Source organism: Struthio camelus, chromosome 23 (assembly GCF_040807025.1).
Source record: "Struthio camelus isolate bStrCam1 chromosome 23, bStrCam1.hap1, whole genome shotgun sequence".
In the NCBI taxonomy this organism is placed as follows: domain Eukaryota; kingdom Metazoa; phylum Chordata; class Aves; order Struthioniformes; family Struthionidae; genus Struthio; species Struthio camelus.
Window position 1 is genome coordinate 8,112,206 of NC_090964.1, and position 25,689 is coordinate 8,137,894.

General features: G+C 48.7%; 2 protein-coding genes and 3 non-coding genes across 8 annotated transcripts; all 5 read left to right on the plus strand.

Moving 5' to 3' along the window:
- The first annotated feature begins 3,607 nt into the window (after positions 1–3,607).
- On the plus strand, positions 3,608–18,041 carry PABPC4 (poly(A) binding protein cytoplasmic 4). Its single transcript, XM_009682541.2, has 15 exons — positions 3,608–4,657; positions 10,528–10,721; positions 11,001–11,116; positions 11,610–11,749; positions 12,016–12,110; positions 12,726–12,863; positions 13,348–13,443; positions 13,963–14,235; positions 14,518–14,605; positions 14,778–14,897; positions 15,449–15,576; positions 16,242–16,335; positions 16,460–16,590; positions 16,680–16,779; positions 17,683–18,041. The coding sequence occupies exons 1-14, from the start codon at positions 4,465–4,467 to the stop codon at positions 16,764–16,766; spliced, it is 1,893 nt and encodes a 630-aa protein (XP_009680836.2). The 5' UTR covers positions 3,608–4,464; the 3' UTR covers positions 16,767–16,779; positions 17,683–18,041.
- Positions 13,056–13,188, plus strand: LOC138062071 (small nucleolar RNA SNORA55). Its single transcript, XR_011136070.1, has one exon. It is a non-coding gene; the product is annotated as a small nucleolar RNA SNORA55 (small nucleolar RNA).
- LOC138062070 (small nucleolar RNA SNORA55) lies at positions 13,727–13,859 on the plus strand. Its single transcript, XR_011136069.1, has one exon. It is a non-coding gene; the product is annotated as a small nucleolar RNA SNORA55 (small nucleolar RNA).
- On the plus strand, positions 15,018–15,150 carry LOC138062069 (small nucleolar RNA SNORA55). Its single transcript, XR_011136068.1, has one exon. It is a non-coding gene; the product is annotated as a small nucleolar RNA SNORA55 (small nucleolar RNA).
- Positions 18,042–18,870: 829 nt separating the features above from the next.
- On the plus strand, positions 18,871–24,204 carry PPIE (peptidylprolyl isomerase E). 4 transcript variants are annotated; one of them, XM_068917236.1, is made up of 10 exons: positions 18,871–18,964; positions 19,047–19,145; positions 20,110–20,153; positions 20,608–20,634; positions 21,215–21,296; positions 21,731–21,831; positions 22,272–22,395; positions 22,481–22,666; positions 23,568–23,710; positions 23,812–24,204. In XM_068917236.1, the coding sequence occupies exons 1-10, from the start codon at positions 18,934–18,936 to the stop codon at positions 23,878–23,880; spliced, it is 906 nt and encodes a 301-aa protein (XP_068773337.1). In that variant the 5' UTR covers positions 18,871–18,933; the 3' UTR covers positions 23,881–24,204. The 4 variants fall into 4 exon arrangements, with proteins under 4 accessions (XP_068773337.1, XP_068773340.1, XP_068773338.1 ...); XM_068917239.1 differs by having other exon boundaries at positions 18,919–18,956; XM_068917237.1 differs by having other exon boundaries at positions 18,920–18,964; positions 20,608–20,976.
- The last annotated feature ends 1,485 nt before the right edge of the window (positions 24,205–25,689 follow it).

Sequence of the window (25,689 nt, forward strand, 5' to 3'; positions counted from 1 at the left end):
GTCCATGGCTTGAGAATAAATCATTTCATTTAATTACCAACGTCCACAAATGTGTCAGAGAACTAATCAGTCCAGCAGAGCTTCATAGCCAGGCTCTTAGGGCTGGCCGTGGTCTCCTGACCCTTTGCAAGCAGCACCATAATAACCCCTGCTGCTTCTTCCTGTTGGAAAACCCTTCGGACTAAACAAAGAGCGACAGCTGAGAGCTTGTCTCTGTTTTGAGGAAAGGACCAGTAAGTGATACTGGCAGTGAAAGACGCTGGGAGAATTTTCTGGGTAATGGTGGGAATTTGACTTCCTTTCCCATAACTCCTTTTCATTCCAAAATGCCTTTCAAAACCGCCCATAAATCCCTGCCTTAAGTACTATGTTGGGAATTGCTGGAAGGGAGCAACTGCAGCTGTGATGGAATAACACAGTGTAAGTCTGGAAGTGGAGAGAAACTTCAAGAGCAATAATAGGACTATTGACAACGGGTCGTCCCTCTGGTGCCCGGGCTGCTCCAAAGCGTCTGGAGGGGTTGGTAGGAGTTCAGGGCTCTCGTGTGGCCTCCGCTGGAGAGAGGAACAAAATTGCCCTTCTGTGGGAGGCAGGCATATAAACCAGCCCTGGAGGCTACAGTGGCAAAACAAAACAGAGACAGTGAAAAAAACCACTTCCTGATCTGGGCTGATCAAACAGAAGCGGGAGCTGGTGGGAGGGCATCGGTTCAGCCCCATGGGGTTTTCTCCCCACAGCAACATGGTGATTAGCACAGTAGCCCGGGACTGGAGCTTCATTTTTTTCCCAGGGTTTTCCTTAGCCTAAATGTCTCTCATAACACATCCTGGCTACTTTTGATCTACCCTGTAGGGGAAATCCCAAACTCTCCAAGCACTCTGTTCATCCTCATTCTTCAGGCAAAAGCATAATGAGAAGGCCTATGGGAACGCGTGGGCTGCATTCAGTCCAGCTGGGCTGTGCTCTGTGGCACACAGCGGCATTAAACACCTTGCCCGCGCTCCAGCTCTGACGGGGGCAATGCTGAAACAAAACAGTGTCCTAATTGACGAGGCTTAGCCTGCTCTTCAGGGAGACAAACCCACCTTCACGCCGTAGGAGAGACGTTTTGCTATGCAGCAGGTGCTCTAGCAGTGAGTAAGCTCTGCTCCTCCAAATTCCCCTGCACGAAAACTGTTGCTTATCTGAGTTCCCCTATGGCTTTGGGTGAAATGGTCTCCCTTCTGCGGTTCTGCACTCCCGGCTGCATTTTTTTGGCCTGTGGTGTAATCCCGGCCTGCCCTCTACTGGTAAAATCCCAAAGCTGAGGCGAAATCCTAAAGCAGGGTTAGCATTTCGTTGAAAACTTGCCCATCCCTGTTGAAAAACAGATGATCTCTTACTGATGTTACTGATTACCCCTAGGAACTGAGGGACCGTTCAAACGCATGGTGACAGAGCCACCTGGGAAAACCACTGGGCAACAGCTCTCACACTACCCTGACCAATGCAGACCGGGAAAATAAAAAACATTAAAAGATGTAACCTTTGCTCCAGGCACCACTAAAGGTCTTGAGAGGACAAACCGGGAGGATCTATGGCGTCCCTGGTCACCAGGGTCCAGCTGCCCTTGTGTATTTGGGAGGAGCAAGAGTGGTGGGATCCCTCTGACAGTCTTGGGCTCTCTTGGGCAGAGCGTACCCCAGTCTGTCAGTTCATATCGGGAATGAAAACGATTGATGTCTTGGAGGACGCGGGACTTCAGTTTAGTGTGCAAGCAGTGTCCTCGCAGGAAGGGACGCAAATGTCAATAAATATGGTTCTAATAAAAGCGGTTCTCAGTGTAGCCACAGCAGCTGCCTGCAGCCAAAGGGAGTTTTATGTGGAAATATATTCCTTGAACTCTGCTGTGTTTTGACTTTAACTGTCAAAAGGGAAGCCACCCTGAATTCGACCCACAGCAAGAAATTCATCTGAGCCCACTGCTTTTCCAGCTTAACTGACTCACGAGCGCAGGGCTGTGGAGGACTCGAGCTTCGCAGCAAAGGGAGACACTGAGTGCTTCCCGACCTGTCCACACGAGTGTTGCCTCCACGCATCAGTCCTCGGCAGCTGCTGGGAGGAAGACGATGAGCTCAGGAGGAGGGAGAGTTGAGTCTCTAGAAAAGAATCAGGACTGAAAATATTGTAAAATAGGGATTATCATTACTGTTTTGCTAGTGTTTCCTTTTATTCTGCTACTGTCAATTATTCCATTGTAGTGAAGGGATAGGTTTACAGCTGTGTAGCATTTTGAAAGACAATCCAAGGTGATGCCATGTATAACTGCAAAGTCACAGCTGATCAGCTACCAGACTCTGTAAACTATGTTAGTCCCCCTTAAAAGGATGTCTGTAATGCCTGAAGGTCAATGAATCACCGACTCTCGTGCCGCTGCGTCCTCCTGCTCCATTGAAGACGCTGGAAATAGATCATTACGGGGCTTCCTGGCATCGCATCTCATGAGCGTGAAGCCACGGGACGGCAAAGGGGAGCGAATCCTTCTCCTGTTCCCGCCGCTTTCTTCTTCATGCAGCGGCGTTCAGCCCTCGCCCCGCAAATAGAGAACGGGGGGGGGGGGGGGGGCACTTGCTTCCCCAGGGAGATGCCGACGACCCTCGGTCCAGCTCCAGGGCGACACACGATGGGAGCTGGCACCGCGCCGGAGGCCATGTCAGGAACTAGCACTTCCTCGAGGAAAAATTACGCTCTAAATAGGAGGCAGCAGATCGCTGTGGGAACAACTCCAGCCACAGCCACTCCTGATCTCCCTGCCTCAAAAACCATAGCTTGGAGCAGCGAGAAACGTTACTATTCAAGAAAAACCATTCTCTCTCTCCCGGTGAAGTCCACGCTGCCTTTCCTCCCCGGCCACCTCTCCGCTCCACCTGCCTCCGAAAACCCCCTTCCCGGAGGCCGAGGCCGGCTGCAGCCCTAAACCGGGCGGCTCAGCAGCGCCCGCGCAGCTGTGCGGCGCCGGCCTCGCTCAACAGGGCCGGTGTCGTGATTCCTTGGGTTTCTCGCTGGCCTGGGGCAGACGGTGGGAAATAAAACACCTTGCGGGCCAGGGCTTGCTCGGGCCCGGAGGGGGGCTCGGAGAAGGGGCAGCGTGGCGGCGGGGCGGTCGCGCACCTCACGCGAGGGAAGGAGGAACCAGAGCCGCCCCGGCCGTGTGGGATTAGTACCAGCCCCGGCAGCTTTCCAGAGAAAAACAAGAGTTTCCCCCGGGGCAGGCGGAGAGGCCGGGTTGGGGGGTGGGGGGAAGGAGGGCGATGGCGGCAAGGGGGGCGCTGAGGGGGTCGCGGCCCCAGGCGGAAGGCGCGACAGGCGCCACCGCCGCCATGTCGCCGCCCCCACGCCGGCGCGGGGCAGCGCCAAAATGGCGGGGCGGGGGCTGTGGGGAAGGCGGTGGCGGAGGACGACGGCGACCGCCCCCTTCCCCTTCCCCTCCCCGCCTCGCCTCGCCTCAGGCCGGGCGGGCGGCGGCGGGTCCTCCCCCCCGCTGGCGTCGCTGCAGCGGGCGGCGGCGGCGCGGCGGGGCGGGGCGGGGGTCGCTCGCGGCCGGCCCCGCCGCCTCTTCCTCCTCCTCGGCGCGGCCCGCTCACGCCGCCGCCGCGGCGGCTATAAAGGGGCGCCCGCCGCCTGCCGCTGCCTCTCCGCTCGCCGGGCCGCAGCGCGTGAGTCGGTGTCGGGCCCAGCAGCGGCGCCGCCGCCGCCCCGGGGGCCGGGAGGGCGCGGGGGAACCGCGGTCCGGTCCGGTCCAACCCGGCCCGGCCGCCCCCTCCGGCCGGGGGCCGTTCGCTGCCTGGGCAGAGCCGGCCTGGTTTATACGCAGCTATAAATATACCCGCAAACCTAACGGAGAAAATCGCCTTTTAAAAGGCCGATTAATAGAAGTATAGATCACAAAGAGGATTATTTTTTCTTTTCTCTTTTTTTTTTTTTCCCCCGCAGAAAAATCACATAAAGCGGCCTCGGGTCTGGAGAATCGGGGATAAATTATTACTACTAAGGAGGGAAAAATAAGCAAATCGCTTTTAAGGGTCTTCCCCCCTCCCCCGAGCTGGAGGGAGAAAAACTCCAGCGTCAGGAGGTGGTTTTGGATTTTGGCTTTATTCCCGAGCCCTGCTCCGGTGGGAGAAATCTCACTTTGCCTTTGCCCCTTTCCAGGCCTCCCCTCTGCCCGGCCGCTTTCCGTCCCGGGGCCTGGCGTGGCGAGCGGCCGCCCCCCGCGTCGCCGCCGTCCCGTCCCTCCCTGCTGCCGAGCCCTCTGGTGACCCCCTGCTTCAGCAGGCCTGTGTTCGGGGAGGTTTTTAAACAGGATTTTGAGGTTTTTTTCCCCCCTCCTCATTTAGATATTTACTAAAAGCTCTGTTTTAAGCCCCCCCCTCCCCCCAAGAATAAAACCTCCTTAAGTTTGTGGCGGAAGCGTGTGCCGGGTGGAAGATGAACACGGCGGCTAGCAGCTACCCGATGGCGTCGCTGTACGTGGGCGACCTGCACCCCGATGTCACGGAGGCAATGCTCTACGAGAAGTTCAGCCCCGCCGGGCCTGTCCTCTCCATTCGGGTCTGCAGGGATATGATCACCCGCCGGTCCCTAGGCTATGCCTACGTCAACTTCCAGCAGCCGGCAGATGGTAAGTGATGTCTGTGACTACATCCATGGCTTTTTCTTTACCTTTTTCACCCGTCTAACCCACACTGCTGTGAGTATGTGCTACCAAGTAGCTTAGCAGTTTTGGGATAAGTAACCACTTGCTTGCAGCTGTGAAGCCAGAATATTTACTGCTTCGTATCTCCAGAATAATTTGCAAATGCAAGTGTTGGTGGTATATCTGAGCCTGGTGGGTCATGTAGTTTGTGCAGTGATATTCTTACAATAATGGGAGAGAAGGCGCAATGTTCAATGCATGTGAAACGAGGTTGTCTCACATGCAAAATCCGTCATGATTTGCTCTGCCCAGGCTCTCTTTTTATACTCTAGTTTGACTCCTGTTCAAGTAGGTATTTCAGAGCTAAAGGCAGCAGAAGCTTATGAAAGATGAGAACAGAAGAGGTCATTCTGGAACATGTCCTTTCTAGAGGAAAAGCGGGTCAGCATTTTCTGCCCTAGATTTCAGAGCCTTTGCTTGTTGACTGGTGCTTAGCAGCATCTTTATGTAATATAGACATCTGCAGGGATAGACAAGAGTAAACTTTTCTCTTTAATCCTGAATCAATTCACAACAACACCAACTTCAGCTGCAAGTAAACTCTCCTATAGCCTCTAGCTATCATCCTGCTTTACAACTTTTCAGGCTACAGATCATGGTCTGTTTATTACACAGAAGAGTATATTGACTTTGGAGCAAAATCCTTGTAACGTAGAAAATAAAACATTAATACAAAACTGCATTCCTGCAAACCGGTAGGGCCTATGGGACTGAGGTCTTGCCTGGAGTATGCTATATGATCTTATGCAGTCTGGCTGCGACCATGTGCTGTCCTAGCTTCCATCCTCTTCGCCAGGTCAGAGTACCAACTCCACATCTTTCCTTGGGATGCTGATTGATCTGATAGGGCCCTTCTGATCCTTTTCCTTGACAGGCTGATAAAAAGCTGGCTTTCACCCCAGTGCATAGTCTCTCATTCATGGAACTCTCAAAGTGCTTTTTATGCAGGCTAAGCCATGTATTTATGTGGCTTTAAATCTTCTCAGCAGGAAAGAATGAACCTGAGGGGCTGTACATACGGTCATCTTCTGCTCTGATGGACCTTTCTGCTCTGACCCACTCTTATGATACCACCTTAGTATGTTCATATACTGTATAAGCAAAGCTACAGATATCCAGCCTTACCTGTGTTTGTCTAGGCTATGAGCTCTCTTTTTCAGGATAAGAGAAGTAAAAACAAGCAGCAGAAATAAAGCCAAGAAGGGACCCCAGAGCTGAAATTAGATGAAAGTCTTTTGCGGGGGCAGGAGGTGCAGAAGAATATAGATGAACTTTATTTCTGTTATCTTCCTTAAAGTAGAGAAGACTATGTAGGAGAAGATCTGTATAATGTAAGCGCAGGTATGACATTAAAAGGGAAGAGTGGTTAGTTATATGTGCTTGCTTTAACAGAAAAAAAGTTCTGCTCCTCATATGAATGCTAAGGCAGGTGACTTTCCAATATATTTCAAGGTAACCTTTCATGGTAATAAATAGGTGTTTAGAGAGGGGTTGCATCGTTCCTCGCTCCTGGTGAGGAAGCAGACGTTTTAGAAAGTCCCAGTACTTCCAGTGATACTTTGACAAAGTAACTGGCCTCCTGTCACTTGGTCCTCTAAGACCTAGCAGAAACTCAAACCTAACCATAAAGTTAATATTGGGAAGGAGAAATTGTCACACTCCCCTGCCTTCATGAAGAGATCTTTCTTGAAAAGTTCCTAATTTCTTCTGCATACCAAACTGCAGCAAGTGCTATTTCACTGCGCGAGTAAAGGACAGCTGCTGTACTAAACATAATGCAAGAGAGTGTAAACAGATCTCTTTGGAAAGGTGTGGGCCCATTGGTGGCTTGTTGTCATAATTTTTCTTGTCAAGTGCAACAATTTGGCTTTTGTTTATATGGTGGCAGTACTGCCTGCATGAGGGCATTCTGAGGGAAGGAAGGATCTATATTTTCCTCCAGGAATGCATAATCAGAAATTTATTTGGAGTTCATTGTACAAAAAGTTCATGAAAAGATGGGGAGTGTTTTCTAGCCCTGTCCTTGTAGGGATCAGTTTTGGTTTGTTGGTTGTTCCCAAGATGCTACAAAATTGCACATAAAAGTGATCAGCAGTTAGGAAACTTTGTGCTCAAAAAACTTTCAAAGAAGTGCTTGTAGACACATTGTTAGTATGTTTGAAATGGTAGCAGCTATTGAAGAAGTTAATGCATAACAGTTTACATTTCCATGGCACCTTAATAGGAAGATGTAAAGGCTTTGTAAATTTGAGGAAAACCACGTCTTGACCATTTTGTATGGGGAAATAGGATGCTGTCCTTACAACTGGAGAAAGAAACCCATCAACTGGAGAAAGCAACCCATGTGGCCATAGAGCAAATCAATGTTTCAACATGATGCGGCAGCCAGAGCTCTTTCCAGTTATGTATGACAATGTAGGAGCAGGATTATTTGTGGCATATCCTAAACATGCTTTGTAGTTTCAGAATGCCTGTGCCTGAATTGGTTCAGACCTTACATTTTTCTTTACGTTTTTACTAGATAATGTAGCGATGCTTGATACTGGAATGGGCATGCGTTGTCTAACTGGTAGTCTGCAGCAGAGAGGTTATTTTTTGTGAAACTGAGCTCTGCTGCCTTCAATTGCATTTTTTTGGCATAGTAACTAGTGAATGCTGAACACTGAATCTGTCATACTGTGATAGGCAGATTAAGAAAATGCTTCAAAGTTCTGGCTAGTGTAGGCTTAACCATGGTCTTTAATATTTATTCTTTTTGACTGTAAAGCAAGGGAAAGAGAAAAGACTTCTTTTAAAGAAAAGCTGAATTTCCTTTTTCATGTTTCTCATGCAATTTAATTGCGTTCCCAGGCTTCATAACATGACAGTCATGAGCATGACAGCTCAGATAATGAAACAGAAACTTTAATGTGGCTGTAGAGATAAGCTGTTCTGGAAGTGCACAGAAAACAGCACATTTCCCAAGCCAAGAAGGAAAACAGCTCAGATTAGATAAGTGTCTCTGAAAAAGAAAGGTGTAGAGGGGGATAAATAATCTTTTCTTCTGCTCTCTTCCTTAAAATAGAGAAGACAATGTAAGAGGGAACTTGTATAACGTAAATGCAGGTCTGAAGTTGAAAGGGAAGAGGGATTAGTTACGTATGCTTGCTTGCCCACATCATTTTTATTCTAATTTACAGTGGCAAAGTGATTCAAAGAAATGAGGCTGAAGAGTTTGTTTTGTACTTAACCTCTCTGTTTCTTAATAAATAGCTAAACTTGTGCTGTGTATTTTTGTTGTTGGGTCTTTTTTGCCTAATGATATAAGAAGCAAGAAGCGGGAGGTTTGTAGGGCAGCTGTCTTTGCAAAGGAAAACTCTGCGTGCAGATTTTCTAAGGGGTGAATCTTGTTGTGTGTGGTTATCTGTCTTTATGCTGCTCAACCGCAGTGGCTAATTCCCGTAGTGTTTTAGCCCTTCATCAGAGAGCCTGTAAGGAGGACTAATTCCTGGAGGCCTAAGGCAAACTGCAGGGAGTGTTCATAGGTTTTTTTTCCCTATCCAGAAGGGTGTGGAAGAGGAATGAGAAGAGCCTGAAAGGGATTAAGAGTGTGCGTGCGGTGTTATATATGAGTTGCTGTTGGGTCTGCTGGAAGGATGACAGGAACCAGTGTGGGGGAGAGATGCAGGAACCGAAGTGGCTGAAGCTTTGTGGCTTAAATAGAAGAACATGAGAAGGCACTTGCTCAAATTAAGGAAATGAGTTGGATGTCGTTAGTCTGAGTCAGTCACATCACTCATTCTGATCCTTTACAGTTCTTCTCAGGTACTGGTGTGATGTGATTACACTTCCACCTGTGGGTCTGGCAGGCTTCCTCAAACTAGGAAACCTCTCTAGGGCTTTCTTATTGCACTGCTTACAAGAAGTGCTTGAGTGAATTTCAAGCAGCATATACAAATACATGAAGAAATACTAGCAAGCTACTGAAACAGCAGTGCAATAGTATCTGCCTCTGGATAATAATGCTAGAAAGCTAGAAGGATTGGGGAGTGAGTTCATAATTAGTGTATATCTTAATTGCTAAAGAGTTTCAGGATTCTCTTGGGTTGCATGCCACTGCTTCATTTGCTTGTCAGCTTTCAACAGGAGCCCTGTTTCTGCTGCAAATGGTTAGTTTGTGTCCTTGCCAACGCGTGCTTCTGGAGGACCTTTCCCCTGCTATAAATAAACACTGCCAAATTTGACAAGCTGGACTAAGTTGCCTTCTGAAGTGCATACTAGGAATGGACTGCTGAAAGAACTGCAGACATGTTGATTCAGAGTAGCAATTGAAGAATAATTTTAGTATGGCAGTTAATTGAATTTAACACCTTTGCCTAAAAAGTGGAGTCCTAGCAAGCCTAATTTTATTCCTTAAATGACTTTTTTTCTTTTGCAAGCCTGACTACTTCAGGGATGGAGAGCAGCAGAACTTGTTTCCCAGCTGAGGATGTATGTGAAGGAGTGGGGAGACTGATGATAGCACTTCTTCAATCTATGAAGCAACAACAAAAAGCCTTATTTTCAAAGCACTTGAAAATTTTTAAGAAATGTTTTTCCATGCAGTAGTTTGACCTGATGTTTGAAGTGGGGCGTACAGGAGACTTTTGTAGGCAATATCCCCTTTGAGTTCCTACAGATAGTTCTGTGAAATGCTGAATTTTTACTCTGGTTGTAATGGCAAAGTATCACATGAAAGGAGAGGCATTTCCCTTGAATTTGCTGTGCCTGAAGTCTAATTGGCAAATATCTTTGGGTGAAGGTGGGCTGGGAGAAGTGAGTCCAATTTGAAAACTGTGGTTCTGCCCTGTTAATATTACTTGTTTTTTAATGCTTATCTAGCCCTCTTTTTTCCTTGCCTCTTGCTGGGAATTAATGGTCTCTTCTTTCTCTGCTCCTTCCATGCTGGGAGTGTTTGCTGGCATGGAAGTGTCCCAAGCATCTGAATTTTATGAACAAGATCCTAATGTGTGTACGTAATGATCCTTTTAATATGTCAGTAGGTAGCAGAAATAGAATCGTGGAGGGGGGTGTTGGTGTAGGTTAGAATGGCATTGCTGGGGTTTTAAAATTTAGATAAAACACACTTACCTGTTTATCGGATAGGGTATATGATCTTTTTCCAAGGTTTTGTCCGCTCTTATTATCTTTAGGTTAAGTAACTTGGGAATCGTTTTTTGGCCACATGAACTGCAGAGGCTCTCTGATATCTTCTTTCCAGCCAGCCACGTGTTCATGCACGTTTTCCCTGCCTCTGAACTGATAGGGAGATAATCCTTTTCTCTTATTAGAAATGCATACTGGTAAATGTGAGCTTTATGAAAAGCAAACAGGCCAAACGGTTATTTTTGTTACTTTCCTTTTCTTCCCCTTCCTTTCCTTCTGATGGGTGCAGCAATTTCCTTTTATAATTAGGAATAAATATTAGTTAATGAAACGTAGGCATTTTGACGTTAATTTCTGATTGCCGAAACATTAATATCATGTCAATTTAAGTCTTTTAAATCTATTGTGTACTTGTTTAAACATGTGTAGTGACCTTGCTGCAGAGACCTTCCTTGAAACATCAAGTTTGGAAAAACAAACCGTGTCTCTCCCCCCCCCCCCCCCCCCCAAAAAAAAAAAAAAAAACCCTAGTCATTGGAATTGGTAGCCCATGGTATTGTCCCAGCAGTATCCATGAGCGGAGTGTAATTCAGAGAAAGCTAGCACCACCGTGATGCAGACATTTATTCTTTAATAAACCACAGAAATCTGTTCTTGACTTCTCTTTGCAGCTGAGCGTGCTCTAGATACCATGAATTTTGATGTGATCAAAGGAAAACCAATTCGCATCATGTGGTCTCAGAGGGACCCCTCCTTGAGGAAGTCAGGGGTTGGGAACGTCTTCATTAAGAACCTGGACAAATCCATTGATAACAAGGCACTTTATGACACGTTTTCAGCGTTTGGGAATATTTTGTCCTGCAAGGTGAGATGTGGTTACTTTCTCCAGTTCTATTCTAGTGTTGACATGATCAGATATATTCAACGCAGAAAGCGAAAGGAACACCTTTCACCAAGGGAGGGATGGAATCTCTAAAAGGCAGAGTTGACCAAAAGGTCAAGGATTGCTGAAGTTATGTCAGATTTGGATATCAGGTGTGCCAGTTTGAAAGGCAGATAGCATCTTACGCGCTTTGACCCTTGGCAGTAGCTTATTCTTCCGCACTCAGAGAGCTGACAATTCAATTTCCTTCCACATGTCCAGGTGGTGTGTGATGAGAATGGCTCTAAGGGCTACGCATTTGTGCACTTTGAGACCCAGGATGCTGCAGATAGAGCCATCGAGAAGATGAACGGCATGCTGCTAAACGACCGCAAAGTGTGAGTGTCACAGCCAGAAGCAGCAACGATCGCATGAACCGTGATGCATCTCGGTATTAACAGGGACACACAAGGCACTGGTTCTCCTGGCCCAAGCCTTGGCCTGCTACCTCTCCACTACAGGGCTGGTGAGTGACCCTGCCCAAGCCATGGCCTGCTATCTCTCCATTACAGGGCTGTTGGGTTTCCCTAACCAAGCCTTGATCTGCTACCTTTCCGCTAGTGGGCTGGGGTGGGTCTCTGTGGCCAGTACTCTCTCCACTGCAGAGCTGGGTGGGCATCCTTGGCTGCTTCTCTTCACCATAGGTCAGGTGATTTTTCTGGCTGGTCTGTGGCCTTTTTGTCCTTCTCTTTTCTGTTGCCCTTCCCTCTCCCCATTCCCAGTTCCTACTATACACTCATTTTTTTGCCTCACTGCAAATCACACACACTGCTTCCATTCTTGAAAGCAACCTGCTCATTGTGATTTTTTTTCCTTTTTTCTGCCCTACAGGTTTGTTGGGAGATTTAAATCTCGTAAAGAACGGGAGGCTGAGCTGGGAGCCAAAGCAAAGGAATTCACCAATGTTTATATTAAAAACTTTGGGGATGACATGGATGATGAAAGACTAAAGGAGCTCTTCAGCAAATATGGTAAATACAGAAACACTTTCAATGCAGCTGTGAGTGTCATAACCCATGTTAATTTGACAGTGCTGCTACCATCTGTATGGCCCCACCGGGGTCGTTTTGAGGCTGAAGAACAGGAAGAGATGAAACGTGGGTAGTTGTGCCAAGTGTTGGACAGAAGGCAGAGGCTGACGAGCAGATGAGAGAGAAGGCTAGGGCAATTATATGTAGTGTGATAGTCTTGAAATAGTTTCATATGATGTTTTACTAACCCTGTCCCTTTGCAATAGGTAAGACTCTAAGCGTTAAAGTGATGACAGACCCCACTGGAAAATCCAAAGGCTTTGGCTTTGTGAGCTTTGAAAAGCATGAAGATGCCAACAAGGTATGACCAACTTTTATGTGGCTTGGTTATCCTTAGAGAAGTAAAACTTGCCTGGCTTACCACAGGAGCCTATGACATGATACTGAAATGAGCTAAAACTCTGCCTGAGGCCTAATGTCATCTAGGTTTTCAGACTAAAAACCTTTTACACGTCACTAGCTTGACATTCAGGAGTAAGTTGGCATTTCTCCAGCTTACTAGATCCATGCAGAATTCAGTAAGATAATCAAGAACATTATTGCTAATACTGCAGTGGGGGGCTTCAGGGGAAGGAAGATGTCTAGAGTAAGAACACTGCTTAGAAATGCTCCTTTTCCAGCAGCATACTTGTCAAAATTTGGCTCTAACTTCAAGAAGGGGTGGGGAAATAACAAATTGCTGTTGTTAGGCGAGTGCTTGTGGTGAGGTTGTCAGCGTGGTCTCTTCTGATAGCTTTAGTTTGTCTTTAGCTAGCCTGTGTTATGTAGGAGTAACACAAAGGTCATATGGTGACCTTGGCTTTATTGGCTAGCAGATAGGGATATGATATAAGCTTTTAACAGTGAAGCTCTTAACAGGATCAGCTACTGTCTTGTTTTTAGAGTTGACAACTTTCTCTTTGAACCTTCTACCCAGGCAGTGGAAGAAATGAATGGAAAGGATATCAATGGGAAAATGGTGTTTGTAGGTCGAGCGCAGAAGAAAGTAGAGCGCCAGGCAGAACTGAAAAGGAAGTTTGAGCAGCTAAAACAAGAGAGAATCAGCCGGTACCAGGTAGCAATCTGTTTCTTTTCTGGATGTAAATATCAGTCTTGATGATGAGCTATGTGCTAGGAGCACATGAGAACCTCTGTGATGCATTCTCCTTTGTCTTCAAATGGGGATACCTGAAAGGATGGAAAGAGACAGCACAATTCTGTGCTGTTGTATCTCTAATTTATGGTGGACTGTATTGCACTAGACATTGCATCTGAATCTTTCCCACTCCTTGCAGCGTAGTGCTGGACTGGGGACACGTGATGCGACAGAAAAGCAGAGGAAATCCAGACGGGCTCCCTTTTACCACAGCGGGACTTGTCTCTACACCTTTGCAACATATATTGCCTTCAGTTTGGGGGATACAGAAAAGAAAGTTATGCTAAACTAACAGTTTTTAGACAAATGGACAGGCTTGGGAGATGGGTGTTAACAGTCAGTGTGCTCAAGATTCCTTGTTATTGATATGGATGTCTTATGTATACTGTTCTCTCCCTTCTAGGGAGTTAACCTGTACATTAAAAACCTGGATGACACGATAGATGATGAAAAACTGAGAAAGGAGTTCTCACCTTTTGGGTCAATAACAAGTGCCAAGGTATTGTGGGCTTTGAGGGTATTTGGACTTTAAACCCTGAAGAACTGCTATCTGACATGGCATTCAAGTACAATTCCTGTATCCCCTGGCCATTCAGGTTTTGAGAACATCTGGACTAATAAATATGCAGATTTCAGCAGGTCTGGGGGGGATTGTAGTAATAACTTGTTCTCACCGTCTCACCAAAAGAGGAGTCAGTAAATGGCAAACATGCTTGTTTGAGGTGACTCCTATAAGCAAGAGATGGTTCTTGGTTGCGTTCCCCTACACGCATTTAAAGGTTGCACCTGATCTTTCCCATTCCTTGCTGCCTAGTGCGGGCCTGGGGACACACGGTGCTTACAGAAAAGCAGAGTAAATCCAGACAGGTGTGTTTACTTTTATTGAGTACTTGTCTCTACAACTCTGTGACAGTTCTGTCCTACCTGGAGAATCTGACATTTTTCTAGGGTGAAAAATATGGACTCCTAGGCTAAGTTCTTGTAGTGCTGCTCCACTAACAATTGATATTTACTGCAGGTGATGCTGGAAGATGGACGGAGCAAAGGGTTCGGCTTCGTCTGCTTCTCTTCTCCAGAGGAAGCTACAAAAGCTGTGACGGAGATGAATGGGCGAATTGTGGGCTCGAAGCCATTGTACGTTGCGCTTGCACAAAGGAAAGAAGAGCGAAAGGCCCATCTAACTAATCAGTACATGCAACGCATTGCTGGGATGAGAGCCTTGCCTGCCAACACAATCATTAACCAGTTCCAGCCTGCTGCTGGGGGATATTTCATGCCTGCTGTGCCCCAGGTAAGCTGAGCTGAGTTAGTGTGGTTTTATGGACACTTTAACCTGGCTTGGACCTTTGGTTCAACTGCAGTAAGCCCATGGAGCCTTTCTTGTGCCTGTAACTAAGCAAACAGCTCCTAATGAGAGGTGCAGAGTCAGTGGAGTTAATTGTGTGGCTTCTGATCTGCCTTCTCTCTTATGAGAATTGAGTGTTGAATCCTGGGAACAACTGCCAAAGCATGTTGCAAACGATGTTTGTTATTCACTTCATGTTCCTTCTGAGCTTGTCTCATCTCTCTTCAGGCTCAGAGCAGACCCACTTACTATGCACCCAATCAAATGACGCAGATGAGACCTAACCCACGCTGGCAGCAAGGGGGGAGACCTCAAGGTGAGCATGCTAGACACAGTGCTTTGGTTGTATGACCCTTTTGGCTGTATTTTCCAACAAGAGCAATGCATAGTTTCCCTGCCATGCAGAGCCCCAACCTGCTGCTTGTAGCTGACTGTCGTGATTGCCAGTCAGTTCTGTTTTGAGGATTTCCCCTCCTTTCTTCCATTAGGCTTCCAGGGAATGCCAAATGCCATGCGCCAGTCTGGACCACGGCCAGCACTGCGCCATCTGGCCCCTGCCGGCAATGCTCCAGCCTCTCGTGGCCTCCCTGCCGCTGCCCAGCGAGTTGGTAAGGTGTCTGCCTCCCAGGCTCTTCCCCTCATTCATGGGGAAGGGGGATGGTATTAAGACTTGACTTTTACATCAGACGTGGATAACGGAAGGCTGCCTGGAGCAAGGGGCAAAGACGGCACCTGAATCTTTCCTGTTCCTTGCTGTGCAGTGCAGGTCTGGGGACAATTGGTGCTACAGCAAAGCAGTGGAAATCCAGATGGGTTGCTTTCCTTTCACCTGGAACTCATCTCTACAACTCTGCAACACTTACTGCTCAAAAATGGCTCTGTAGATTATGGGTGGTGGTTTCAGAGTAAAGCATCCAAATTCACTTTATTTCAGGGAATAAGTAGAAAATGTCTTAAAAGCAGATATAGAATCTATGGCTTAGTGTTAGGGAGGGTAGCTCCTTTCTAAAGAAGCCAATTGGATTTTGGAGGCCAGTTTCTAAACCAGTATTAGGCTGTGCAGTGCATAATTAAAGTCCAGCAGTTAATATCAGACATCCCAATTTGCTTGCTGCGTGTTACTGTGGCTGTGTAATTCTGTCCTACTCTTCCTTTTCAGGTGTTGCCGCTGCAGCGCAGAATTTAGCTCCTCGTCCGCCAGTAGCTGCCCCTGCTCCCCGAGCAGTTCCTCCTTATAAATACGCCTCGAGTGTTCGCAGCCCACATCCGGCTGTACAGTCTTTGCAGGTAATGCAGTGGTCTGCTCTGTCAAGTCTGTCTAGTTAACGACAGTCCAACAGGTTTTACACGCAGCTGAAGTGTTTTTACAGAAACTTCAAGCTACTTTTTTATAGTCCCGACAGGGATCAGAAACTGGAATTTAGAAAACTGGCAGTTGTCGTCACATACCTCCGCCAGGGGCAACTTGGTTGATTTGTCTGTCTTACTCTTCTAAGCCCTTTTTATCCAGATTTGCTGTAAGGCTGCTATTCTTGGCTCTTTGCTCTCACACTTTTGCTAGCTTTCACTCTCTCTCATCTCTTTGCTGAATTCTCGCTAGGGTATCACTGAAAGCACAGCTTGCCTCTCTATACACCGCTGCATTGTGCAAAAAGCAAACATGGGTGTTTCTCTTTCTCTGCCATGACATTTGCCTTATAATGCAAGGTCCAGTTTTTATAACTAGGATATTTGCAAGCTACGTGCCCCTGTGTGACATTCTAGTTTTTGAGAATAGGACTTGGAGCGTGTTTGTGAACACAGGGCACCTTATCTGTCCTTTTCTGAAACTGACTCTACTGCAGGCCTGACAGAGTGCCATGTTTTAGAGGAAGGAAGAACTGCCTTGTCTTTAAATATGAAACAATCAGTCTGGCATCTGTTTTTGAATCCTCATCTTTGCCATTCTATAGGCACCTCAGCCTGCAGTACATGTGCAGGGACAGGAACCACTAACGGCCTCCATGCTGGCTGCTGCACCTCCCCAGGAGCAGAAACAGATGCTGGGTAAGTGAATCTCCTGTTTTTTTACAGATCACATCTTATTTTGGAAATCCCATCAGGTTTCAGAGAACTGTTTGATGGAAGCCAGCCTGTCTGAACTGTTTTGTTTGGTTGGTTTTGTTTTTAGGCGAGCGTTTGTTCCCTCTGATTCAAGCTATGCACCCCAGCCTTGCGGGGAAGATCACAGGAATGCTGCTAGAGATTGACAACTCGGAGCTGCTGCACATGCTAGAGTCTCCAGAATCCCTTCGGTCAAAGGTAAATTGGCCTGTTCCTTCAGAGGGGGCGTGGATTGGGGCACCTTAGTGAAGAGAACAGGTCTCACTTTGATAACTTGTCCACCCAAGGTGGAGGAGGCTGTTGCAGTGTTGCAGGCTCATCAAGCCAAGAAAGAAGCTGCCCAGAAGGTGGGCGTGGTTGCTGCTACCTCTTAAACCAGGAAGACTGGTGAGTGTCCCGGTCCTCAGCTTCCGATAAAAGTTTCCCAAATCAGAGTACATAAAGCGTTATTGTCAGTGTGTGCAGCCTGTCTGGAAACCTGTGTGTAGGTCCAGGTGCAGCACTGACTGAAAGACTGATGCATTTTCTCCAATAGAGAATCGTTACGGTAGAAGCTGTAGAGGTATGCTTCAAAGATCTCACTGTATTTAAGTATCAGAAAGATGTTGCATAGGTTCCTGAAGTGTCAACTACTAGGAGCATGTCAAGGAAGGATAATATATTGAGATGAGGCTTCTGAAGCTGCTAATCTAGGAAATAAAAAAGGTAAAAGATGCACAAGATGTTCCAGTGACTTCAAGGCTAAATAGACTGCTAATGCCAGTTCCTTATCCTGACAATCATCTGCCTACAGTATATATTAAAGTCCTGGTGTCAGGAATGTCATTTCATTGTGTAGGTTTATCCAAGCAAGCACTGTCTGTGTTTGGTCCTGGCTCTCATTTGACTTCTGGATAAGATTTTTGATTCTTTGAAGGTTCTTTTTGCTTTTGTTGATGAATTCCTCCATGTGGGTTTGTCTGGACTTAACCATGAACGTCTTGCACTTTTTGTGAAGTTGTTCTGGTCAGATGTCACAGGAAGATGTCACAACTCCAAATGGTAAAGAATGATGAGGGTTCTTATATTTCATTAGTGAATTTCTGAGTGGATCCAGTGATTGGCTTCTCCACGAAAGATGTGAATTTCTTACCAAATCATCAGCAATGGATATTATCCGCAAGAGGAAGACAACTTCTCTGTTCGTTGCAAGTTATACTGGAGTCCTTATGGTTTATAACGCTGGATAGTTCACTAGCCTGGTGTGAACTATGCCATATGCAGATAACTTGTCTTCCTCTTTTTTTACAGGATGCAAAGAAGCCAAATAGTCCCTTCCTAGACATCAGCTCAAGATGTTTGAAGATTCTTCACTGTCCTGCAAATCTCAGTGCCATGCATCATATCACATAGTTAGTTATATTGCATTTTGTAAATTAATCTTTACAATCTTATTTAAAAAGCCAGCTCCATGAAGCTCTAGATTTCCAAAACCAGAATTAAGTTTGCAAGCTTTTCCTTTGTGGTCAGGACAGTTACCCTTTGTCTTTTCTAGGCAGGACATCGAGGATTTCTGATTGAAAGTTTTTTGTGGTTTTGGTTTTAACTGAACAATCCAGTTTGGAAAGTCTGGAAAGCGTTTATCAATAAAGGAATAAAAACTTTCACTACATTTGTTGTCTTTTTTCTAGAATGTAGTAAGCTGCATCACATTAACTTATCAAATTGAACTGGCAGGCAGTTGTCACATGATTGATATGTTAAATCGTGATTGAATTGAGTTATTCTGCTTGTTAACTTTGGACAATCACAGTTTTGGAGCAACTGTGCTAAAGTTCTGCCACAGGATGATTATGTTGGGTTTGGTTAGTGTCCAAATGGTGAATATAACCAAGTGGTGACCTAATAGAAGGCAGTGGGAGGCATTTTTCAAGTGGAGCATGAAAGAGGTTTGGATCGCTTTTTGTTGCCTGTGGGAGAAGAAATTCTTTCCTGCTCTTCGCATATATTCTTCCTTCTTTCAGCTGGATGTTTTCCTTAGTGGTTCTGTCATTACAGAACAATCTGGCTTTTTTATACTCTACAAGGTGGCTGTATTCTGGTGGTGAGGTTAGTAAATGCTTTGTAAACCATTTTGGGTGATCCTTTGGGATGAAAAGCATTTGGTTACCCTGTAAAAGGAGAATGGCTGCTCCCTAGTGGAACTGAGGCTTAATTTGGACTTGCAAAACTAGAAACTTGTGCCTGAGAAGGTCCTCGAAAAGCAGAAAGACCTCTCATGTGCATTGTAATGTTGTTTTGCCTGCCTGTCCTGTGGGGGGGGGGGTATTTTTATTTTTATTTAAGAGCAGGAGAGGGTAGTAAAACATGCAAGTATCCCCCTTGGAAATCAGGTAGTGTGACACACAACACCGGACCTTCCACGTCGGAGGCGCTGCCCGCGGGGAGCCCCGGGCGCGCCGGGCCGGGCCGGGCCCCGACGGCGGCGGCGGCAGCGGGGCGGGGCGGAGCCGCCGTGCGGTTCCGGGGCAGGGGCCGGGCGGAGGCTGCCGGGGAGGGAAGATGGCCACCACCAAGCGGGTGCTGTACGTGGGTGAGCGGCGGGGCCGGGGGCCGGCGGGCGCTGCGCGGTCGGGGTCGGGGCGGCGGGCGGTAACGCGCTGTGCGCCCCGCAGGCGGGCTGGCCGAGGAGGTGGACGAGAAGGTGCTTCACGCCGCCTTCATCCCCTTCGGAGACATCACCGACATCCAGATCCCGCTGGACTACGAGACCGGTGCGTGGTCCAGGGCGGGGGGGCGGCGGGGAGGGGGCTCGCCGGGGCTCCCTGCTTCAGCCTGGGGGCAGCAGCTTCTTCCAAGGGCTCCTCGCCTCGTCCTGGGGCTCGTGGGCTGGCCCTGGGGCTTGTGGTTTCGTCCCAGGGCTCAGCACTTCAGCCTGGGACTGGCCACCCGATCCTTGGGCTCAGTTCTTCATCCCAGGACTCCTCACCTCATCCTGGGCTCACGGCCCTAATCCCATGGCGCCTAGTTTCATCCCAGGGTTGGTTGTCTTTGGTCCTGCAGCTCATAGCCTGGTCCCAGGCCTGCCTGCCTCCTCCTGGGGCTCCTCATCTTATCCCAGGGCTCACCACTTCCCCTGCCATCTTGGGATGGGCTGCTTGGTCCTGTGGCTCACTCCTTTGTCCTGGGACTCACAGCCTGGTCCTGGGGCTGGTGGCCTCATCCTGAGGCTTGCAGCATTGTCCTAGGGCTCCCCACCTCATCCTGGGGCTCACCACTTTGTCCAGGGACTGACTACTTGGTCCTGGGGCTCAGTCCTTCATCCCAGGGCTCATGACCTGGCCCTGGGGCTTGTGGCTTCATCCCAGGGCTCCTAATTTTGTCCTGGGGCTCCTGATTTCATCCTGGACTGTCTGGCTGGTCCTGGGACTCACTGCTTGATCCCAGGCCTGTCTGCCTCATCCTGGGACTCCTCACTTCATCTCAGGGCTCACCACTTCATTCTGGGACTGACTACTCATTCTGGGGCTCACGGCCTCGTTCTAGGGCTCCTCACCTTGTCCTGGGGCTCACCGCTTCATCCTGGGACTGGCCACCTGGTCCCAGGGCTCATGGCCCGGGCCTAGGGCTGGCTACCTAGTTCTGGGTCTCCTCATGTCACTCTGGGGCTCGCTACTTCATCCCAGGGCACACCTCCTTATCCCTGCTCCCTTTGACTGCTCGTTTTTCTCTCCGCAGAAAAGCACCGAGGATTTGCCTTCATTGAATTTGAGCTGGCAGAGGTGAGGAAGGGGCAAATACTTGAGCAGTCTGGAATCTCTTCTTCCTTCCGTGGCATTTTAGACCAGATCCTCCTCTGGTTGAAGACAGCAGGAGTTTTGCAGCTGATTTGAGCAGGCACAGGTTGCCTGTCCTAGCTATGGGCCATTCTCCAGTAGCTGCAGTCGAGTTGCTGTTTTGTCTTTCCGAGTTCCCAGTTTTCCCATTGTCTTTTGGGCTGAAGCATGGCCACTCCTGGTCCAAAACACCCGCTTGCTTTCCCTAGAGCTCATTTTGTCTTCAGCAGCAGTGGGTGGGTTTCTCAGCTTGGTTGGAGCATGGGATGTCATGACCTATCGTGGGCTTCATTAGGCAAGATCTCTCGTCTCCTTTCCCAAATATTAGTGTAAACAATCAAGGATCTTACATGAAAAGAAGAGAAAAAATGGCAATAATGATCTTTCCCTCTTTCCCCAGGATGCTGCAGCAGCTATTGACAACATGGTATGGGCTCTGTTCCCATCTGCATGCTGAATGCTGTCTTGGAAAGTGAAATCGCTGCTCCTCTCCTCACAGCGTGGGGCTTCGCCCTCTTCCCAGTAGGAGCAAGGCAGATTGTTTCAGAAATACCTGTCAGCTCATCTCCTTCCTCCGCATGCCTGATACCGCACCATTCGCAGGAGGGGAAGGAGAGCACAATAACAGCCCCAGAACCGAGCTGTCCTGGGCAGCCAGTGTTGGGAACGGACACGAGCTGGCGATAACCCCAGCAAAGTTTAGCGGCAGCTCTGGCTGTGTATAACGTCGATGAAGCTGTCTGCAAAAACAGGGCGGGCGCTGCTTCAGGTGTGGCCCCGGGGGGCGAGCGCCGGGGCTTGAGCGCTGCTGTGGACCAGGTCCTTGCCCGCTTTGTTTGCATGTTCGCCGTTGCCTGTGGTCTGGTTGCAAGGTCTGGGGCCCTCAGTCCAAAATCAGGAGGAGGGGGAGAAAGGAAGTTCTGTGTTTCTTTGACCTCTGCAGGGATTTGGAGGGAATAGCGATATTTTACCTTTTGGTGGGCTTTGTTTTGTTTTTTCCTCTACAGAATGAATCTGAGCTCTTCGGCAGGACAATCCGTGTGAACCTGGCCAAACCAATGCGGATTAAAGAAGGATCATCAAGGCCTGGTGAGTCGGTGCTTGCGAGAGGAGCACAGCCCAGTGAACAACTGTCAGCACCTCGCGCTTGCTCCAAAATCGGCCTTTCTTTCTGCTTTCCCAGATCCTGGGGCAGAGACCTCAGCTTGTATTGCTCTGCCTCCCATTTGGGGGTCTCACCAGCATCCTAATAACCAAAAATACCCGATTCCTTGATGAAAACACACTTTGCTGTGCTTCCAGCTGCCTTCATGTTCTCTGACTGTTATTTCCCTGTTGACCTGGGTGGCGTGGGTGGCTGCATGCTTTGTCTTTTGGGGTAGGCTGCTGCCAGCCGAGCGCTCCCGCGTGCGATCCCGCTGCCTGGGCCGTGCTGTGCTCTGACCCCACGCAGCTGCATGCATGCTCACACGTGGCCGTTGGGTTCGGTTCCCATGCTCTGACCCTTCCTTTTGCTGTCGCAGTCTGGTCGGATGACGACTGGCTGAAGAAGTTTTCGGGGAAGACTCTGGAGGAGAACACAGAGGAGGGGGCAGCAGAGGCCCCCAAACCAGAAACACAGGAGGTAGGAAAAATAAATGAGCCAAAGCCACAGGGACTCCTGTGAGCGGAGGAGGGAACAGTAGCTGGAGCTGTCTCTATCCTCCTGCGCTAGTGGGAAGGTTGTCATGGGGTGGGTAAATCATCACTTCACATATCTCTGGGTCCTGTGAGCTGTCAGAAACATGGAGCCAAAAGTGGGTGGCAGCCTTGGGCAGAGCCTGTGTTGCCAAAAATTCATTGAGCCGTGAAGGTACTGCAGTTTTCTGCCTTTTACGCCTGTAGGTGTGACTGGAGCTGGCAGCTGTCCTTAGCCTGTCAGTGTTAGACTGTCGCTGCTCACTTTCTTGGGGGAGTTTTGAAGCCATCTCCTGTGTTTGTGCTGTACTGAAGGCTGAGCGCTTGGGGCCAGCCATCTCTGGAGGGGGAGCACAGAAAAACTTGCTTTTTCCTTTGCCTGCCCAGGGTGAACCTCCTGCTAAGAAATCCCGGGCCAACCCTCAGGTTTACATGGACATCAAGATTGGCAACAAACCTGCTGGGCGGCTCCAGATCCTGCTGCGCTCGGATGTGGTACCCATGACCGTGGGTGAGGAGAGGGTCAGCTTCTCTGGTGTTGTCACTTCAAATGGCGATACGGCGCTCTCACTTCTCTCTCCCGTGCCTCCAAACAGAGAATTTCCGCTGCCTCTGCACCCATGAGAAAGGCTTCGGCTTCAAAGGGAGCAGCTTCCACCGCATCATCCCCCAGTTCATGTGTCAAGCTGGAGACTTCACCAACCACAACGGCACTGGAGGCAAATCCATCTACGGGAAGAAGTTTGACGACGAGAACTTCATTCTGAAACACACAGGTCCAGGTAGGGCCAGCTACGACAGCCAGGAGTGGGCTCCTGCCGATCGGATGAGCTCCTAGTCCCTTGGGTGAATCTCCGACGTTATCTGCAAAAGGGATGTGGCTCCACCAGCATCTCTCTGCTAGTGGGAGGTAGATATAATCTGGAAGGAGAAATGGGCTTTCTTTTGTCATTTATTCAAGCCCCTGCCTCTGAGCGGAGGCTGTCTCGGGGAGCAGTGGTGCTGTGCTAGCGGTGGTGGTGGTTTCTGAGGTGCCTGTGTGCCACGGGGAAGCGACGAGTGGATCTTAGAAGTGAGGCCGCCTGTGTATTTAACCAGGAGCACGAAATGGCTCAACACCATCAATGGCAAAATTTGCTCTGTCTTAACCTGGGCTGGGCTGACGCTAAGAGCCCCAAATTGAGATCTGTATTGGCCAAACGCTTCCCCCTCTGTGTAAGCTGTCGTGATTGGATGGTTGTGTATCACCTACATTCAGCAAGCAGAAATGCGTGGTTCTCCTGCTCTCCATAAGCCCTTTTAAATCCCAGTTTTATAATAATGGAGTCAGAGTTTCAAAGCTGCTTTCCTGTTTGATTTTAAGGGAAGAATGTCACAGTAAAAATGTGGACATTAGAAAAGGAGCAAAAAGCAAGCAGGTTTATCTCCCTTACAAACACCTTTTCTGTTACTACAGCTAAAAAAAGATGAACAATCTCTAACACCCTTTCCATTTTTCATGCCTGGAAGTGCTGCTCTCTCTGCATAATCGGTTTCCACCAGTGGCTGTAGAGTTTAATTTTCAGAGACTCTCCTAAAACTGTCAGCATTTTGTGGGGCCTGGAAATGGGTTTTGGTGAGGGGTTTGCGTGCTGGAGCTCCTTGCCCCCACGCCAGTGATACCACCAAGCTTTTTCATCGCAGGGCTGTTATCGATGGCAAACTCTGGTCCAAACACCAACGGCTCCCAGTTCTTCATCACGTGCGATAAAACAGATTGGCTGGACGGGAAGCACGTGGTGTTCGGCGAGGTGACGGAGGGCATGGATGTGGTGCGGCAGATCGAGGTAGGAGCCGGCAGCGAGAAGGCCAGGGCACTGCCCACCTCGTTTCTGCCCTTCAGCTTCTTACCTTCAATTCCTGTCCCTGTTTTACTCTTTTCTTGAAGGCTCAAGGTACCAAAGATGGGAAACCGAAGCAGAAAGTGATCATCTCAGACTGCGGGGAGTATGCGTGACGTTGGCTGGTGGAGGAGGCTGGATGAGGTGGCTGTCTCCAGCCTGGCCTGGAGGGGCTGGAGAACTATCTGGATCGGGAAGGACCTGTGACCCGCTTCCAAAGCTCAACTCCTGCGATATCCATAGAAATCACCATGCAAAGCTTGGCATGACTGCTCCAGCCTGCATGCGAGGTGGGGGATTACCTCGAGAGGAAAGCAGCCCATCTCAGAAAACATCGCATCTGAGCCTGTGACATCTCCCAAGCCAGGCAGGACCAGTTCAGCTGGTGTGTTTGGTACAGACTTTCTACTTGATGAAAATAAAACCTAGTTTTAAAAATATTGAGAGTCTGACCCTGGCCTTTGACTTCTCACTGGGTGGGATTGCTTTCCAGCATCACTACGTTTTGTTACGCTGAGGGTTGTGTTTGTGTTTGCCCTTGTCTTCTCAAATCCTTCCCGAATTGGCACTCCAGCTGTGGCTGCCCAGACTGGGGCAAGAAAAGCAGAGCTGGGTCTCACACAGTACTTTTCCCTCGGAAAAATCATCGTCAGGCTCGAGCGTGGTTATTTTTGGCCTCAGGCTCTGTAATGTCTGTTCCCATCAGCAGAGGGAGGCAGGTCCTTGTCCTCGGCCAGCGCTGTCCCGCTGGGGAGTTGAGCCTGGCCTGAACGGAGGGTATTTACTTAGCTCTCTAAGTGAGAGAAGAGGGACTGGAAAAGAAGCACCAGGAAATGAATAAGCTGGGTGATAGACGAATTAAAAAAAAAGAAGAAGAATAAAAGAGCGATGAGGCTGTAGGAAGGGCTGGGAAAAGAAGAGGTTTAGTTTCTGAAGTCTGCTGTCTGGAAGGGGACAGCCACGCGCGCTACCAGGTCCTGTCGGTGGGCAGCTCTGGCTGTACACCATAAAGATGACCACATTGTTGTAAAGTGATTTAGTTGGGGCTTCCTGTGACATTATGGGCCTAGTACGGCTGGGAAGTGGTGCTTGTGGGGAGGCACATCTGTGCAGGGTTTGATTTTTGCCCAGGCATTCCCAGGGCAAGGGGAACTGGGGGGATCAGGGAAGATTTAGGTTTCAGAGGATGTTCCCTAGCGCTTGTGCTATTAGAGTCTGGTGGGGCGCTCAGGTCATTTTTTGCTGGCTCAACTACTGAAAACCAGGGGTAGTGCCTTTTCATGATAAATACTGTGTTGCTTTCATTTACCTGCTTGCTTTCCATGCTGTTTTGGGTCAGTGGGGGGGCACCTGACAACCGGGACAACGTGAGATGTGGATGCTCAAAACTCACCTGAATCAACAGACAGGCCAATCCAGCACTTAGTCCCCCTTTTTTTTTTTGTTAGTAAATAAATAAATAAAAATGCTGAAGATGGCCCTTACAGGCATCTTTGGCAATACTTGAATGGGGGAATCCTGCGCTTGGGAGGAGTTGCTCGAAACCCTAGATCTTCTGTCGGTGCCGGGGCCAGGCTGCCCGGCGCAGTTACTGCAGCCCGAGGGGACTTCATGGTGCCGGGGGGGGGTGCCAGGGCCATCTTCCCAAAGCGGCGAGACCTTTTCCGGGGAAGCCAGGCGGCTGCAGGGAACCGGTCTTGCTTATTTTGGTGCTTGCCGCCCTCCAAGGGTTTCAGCCCTTTCTGGGTTTATTGGGATTTTTTTGTTTTTTCAGTTGGCATTTCTCCAAGCCAGGTTTGGAGAACGACACCCCCCCCCCCCCCCGGCCGGAGCTCACACTCCCATCCCTATGGCTTGGCAGGCATTACTTTCAAGCAAATAGGTCCAATTTTAGCTGATCCTGAGGATTTTTCGTTGCGCCATCG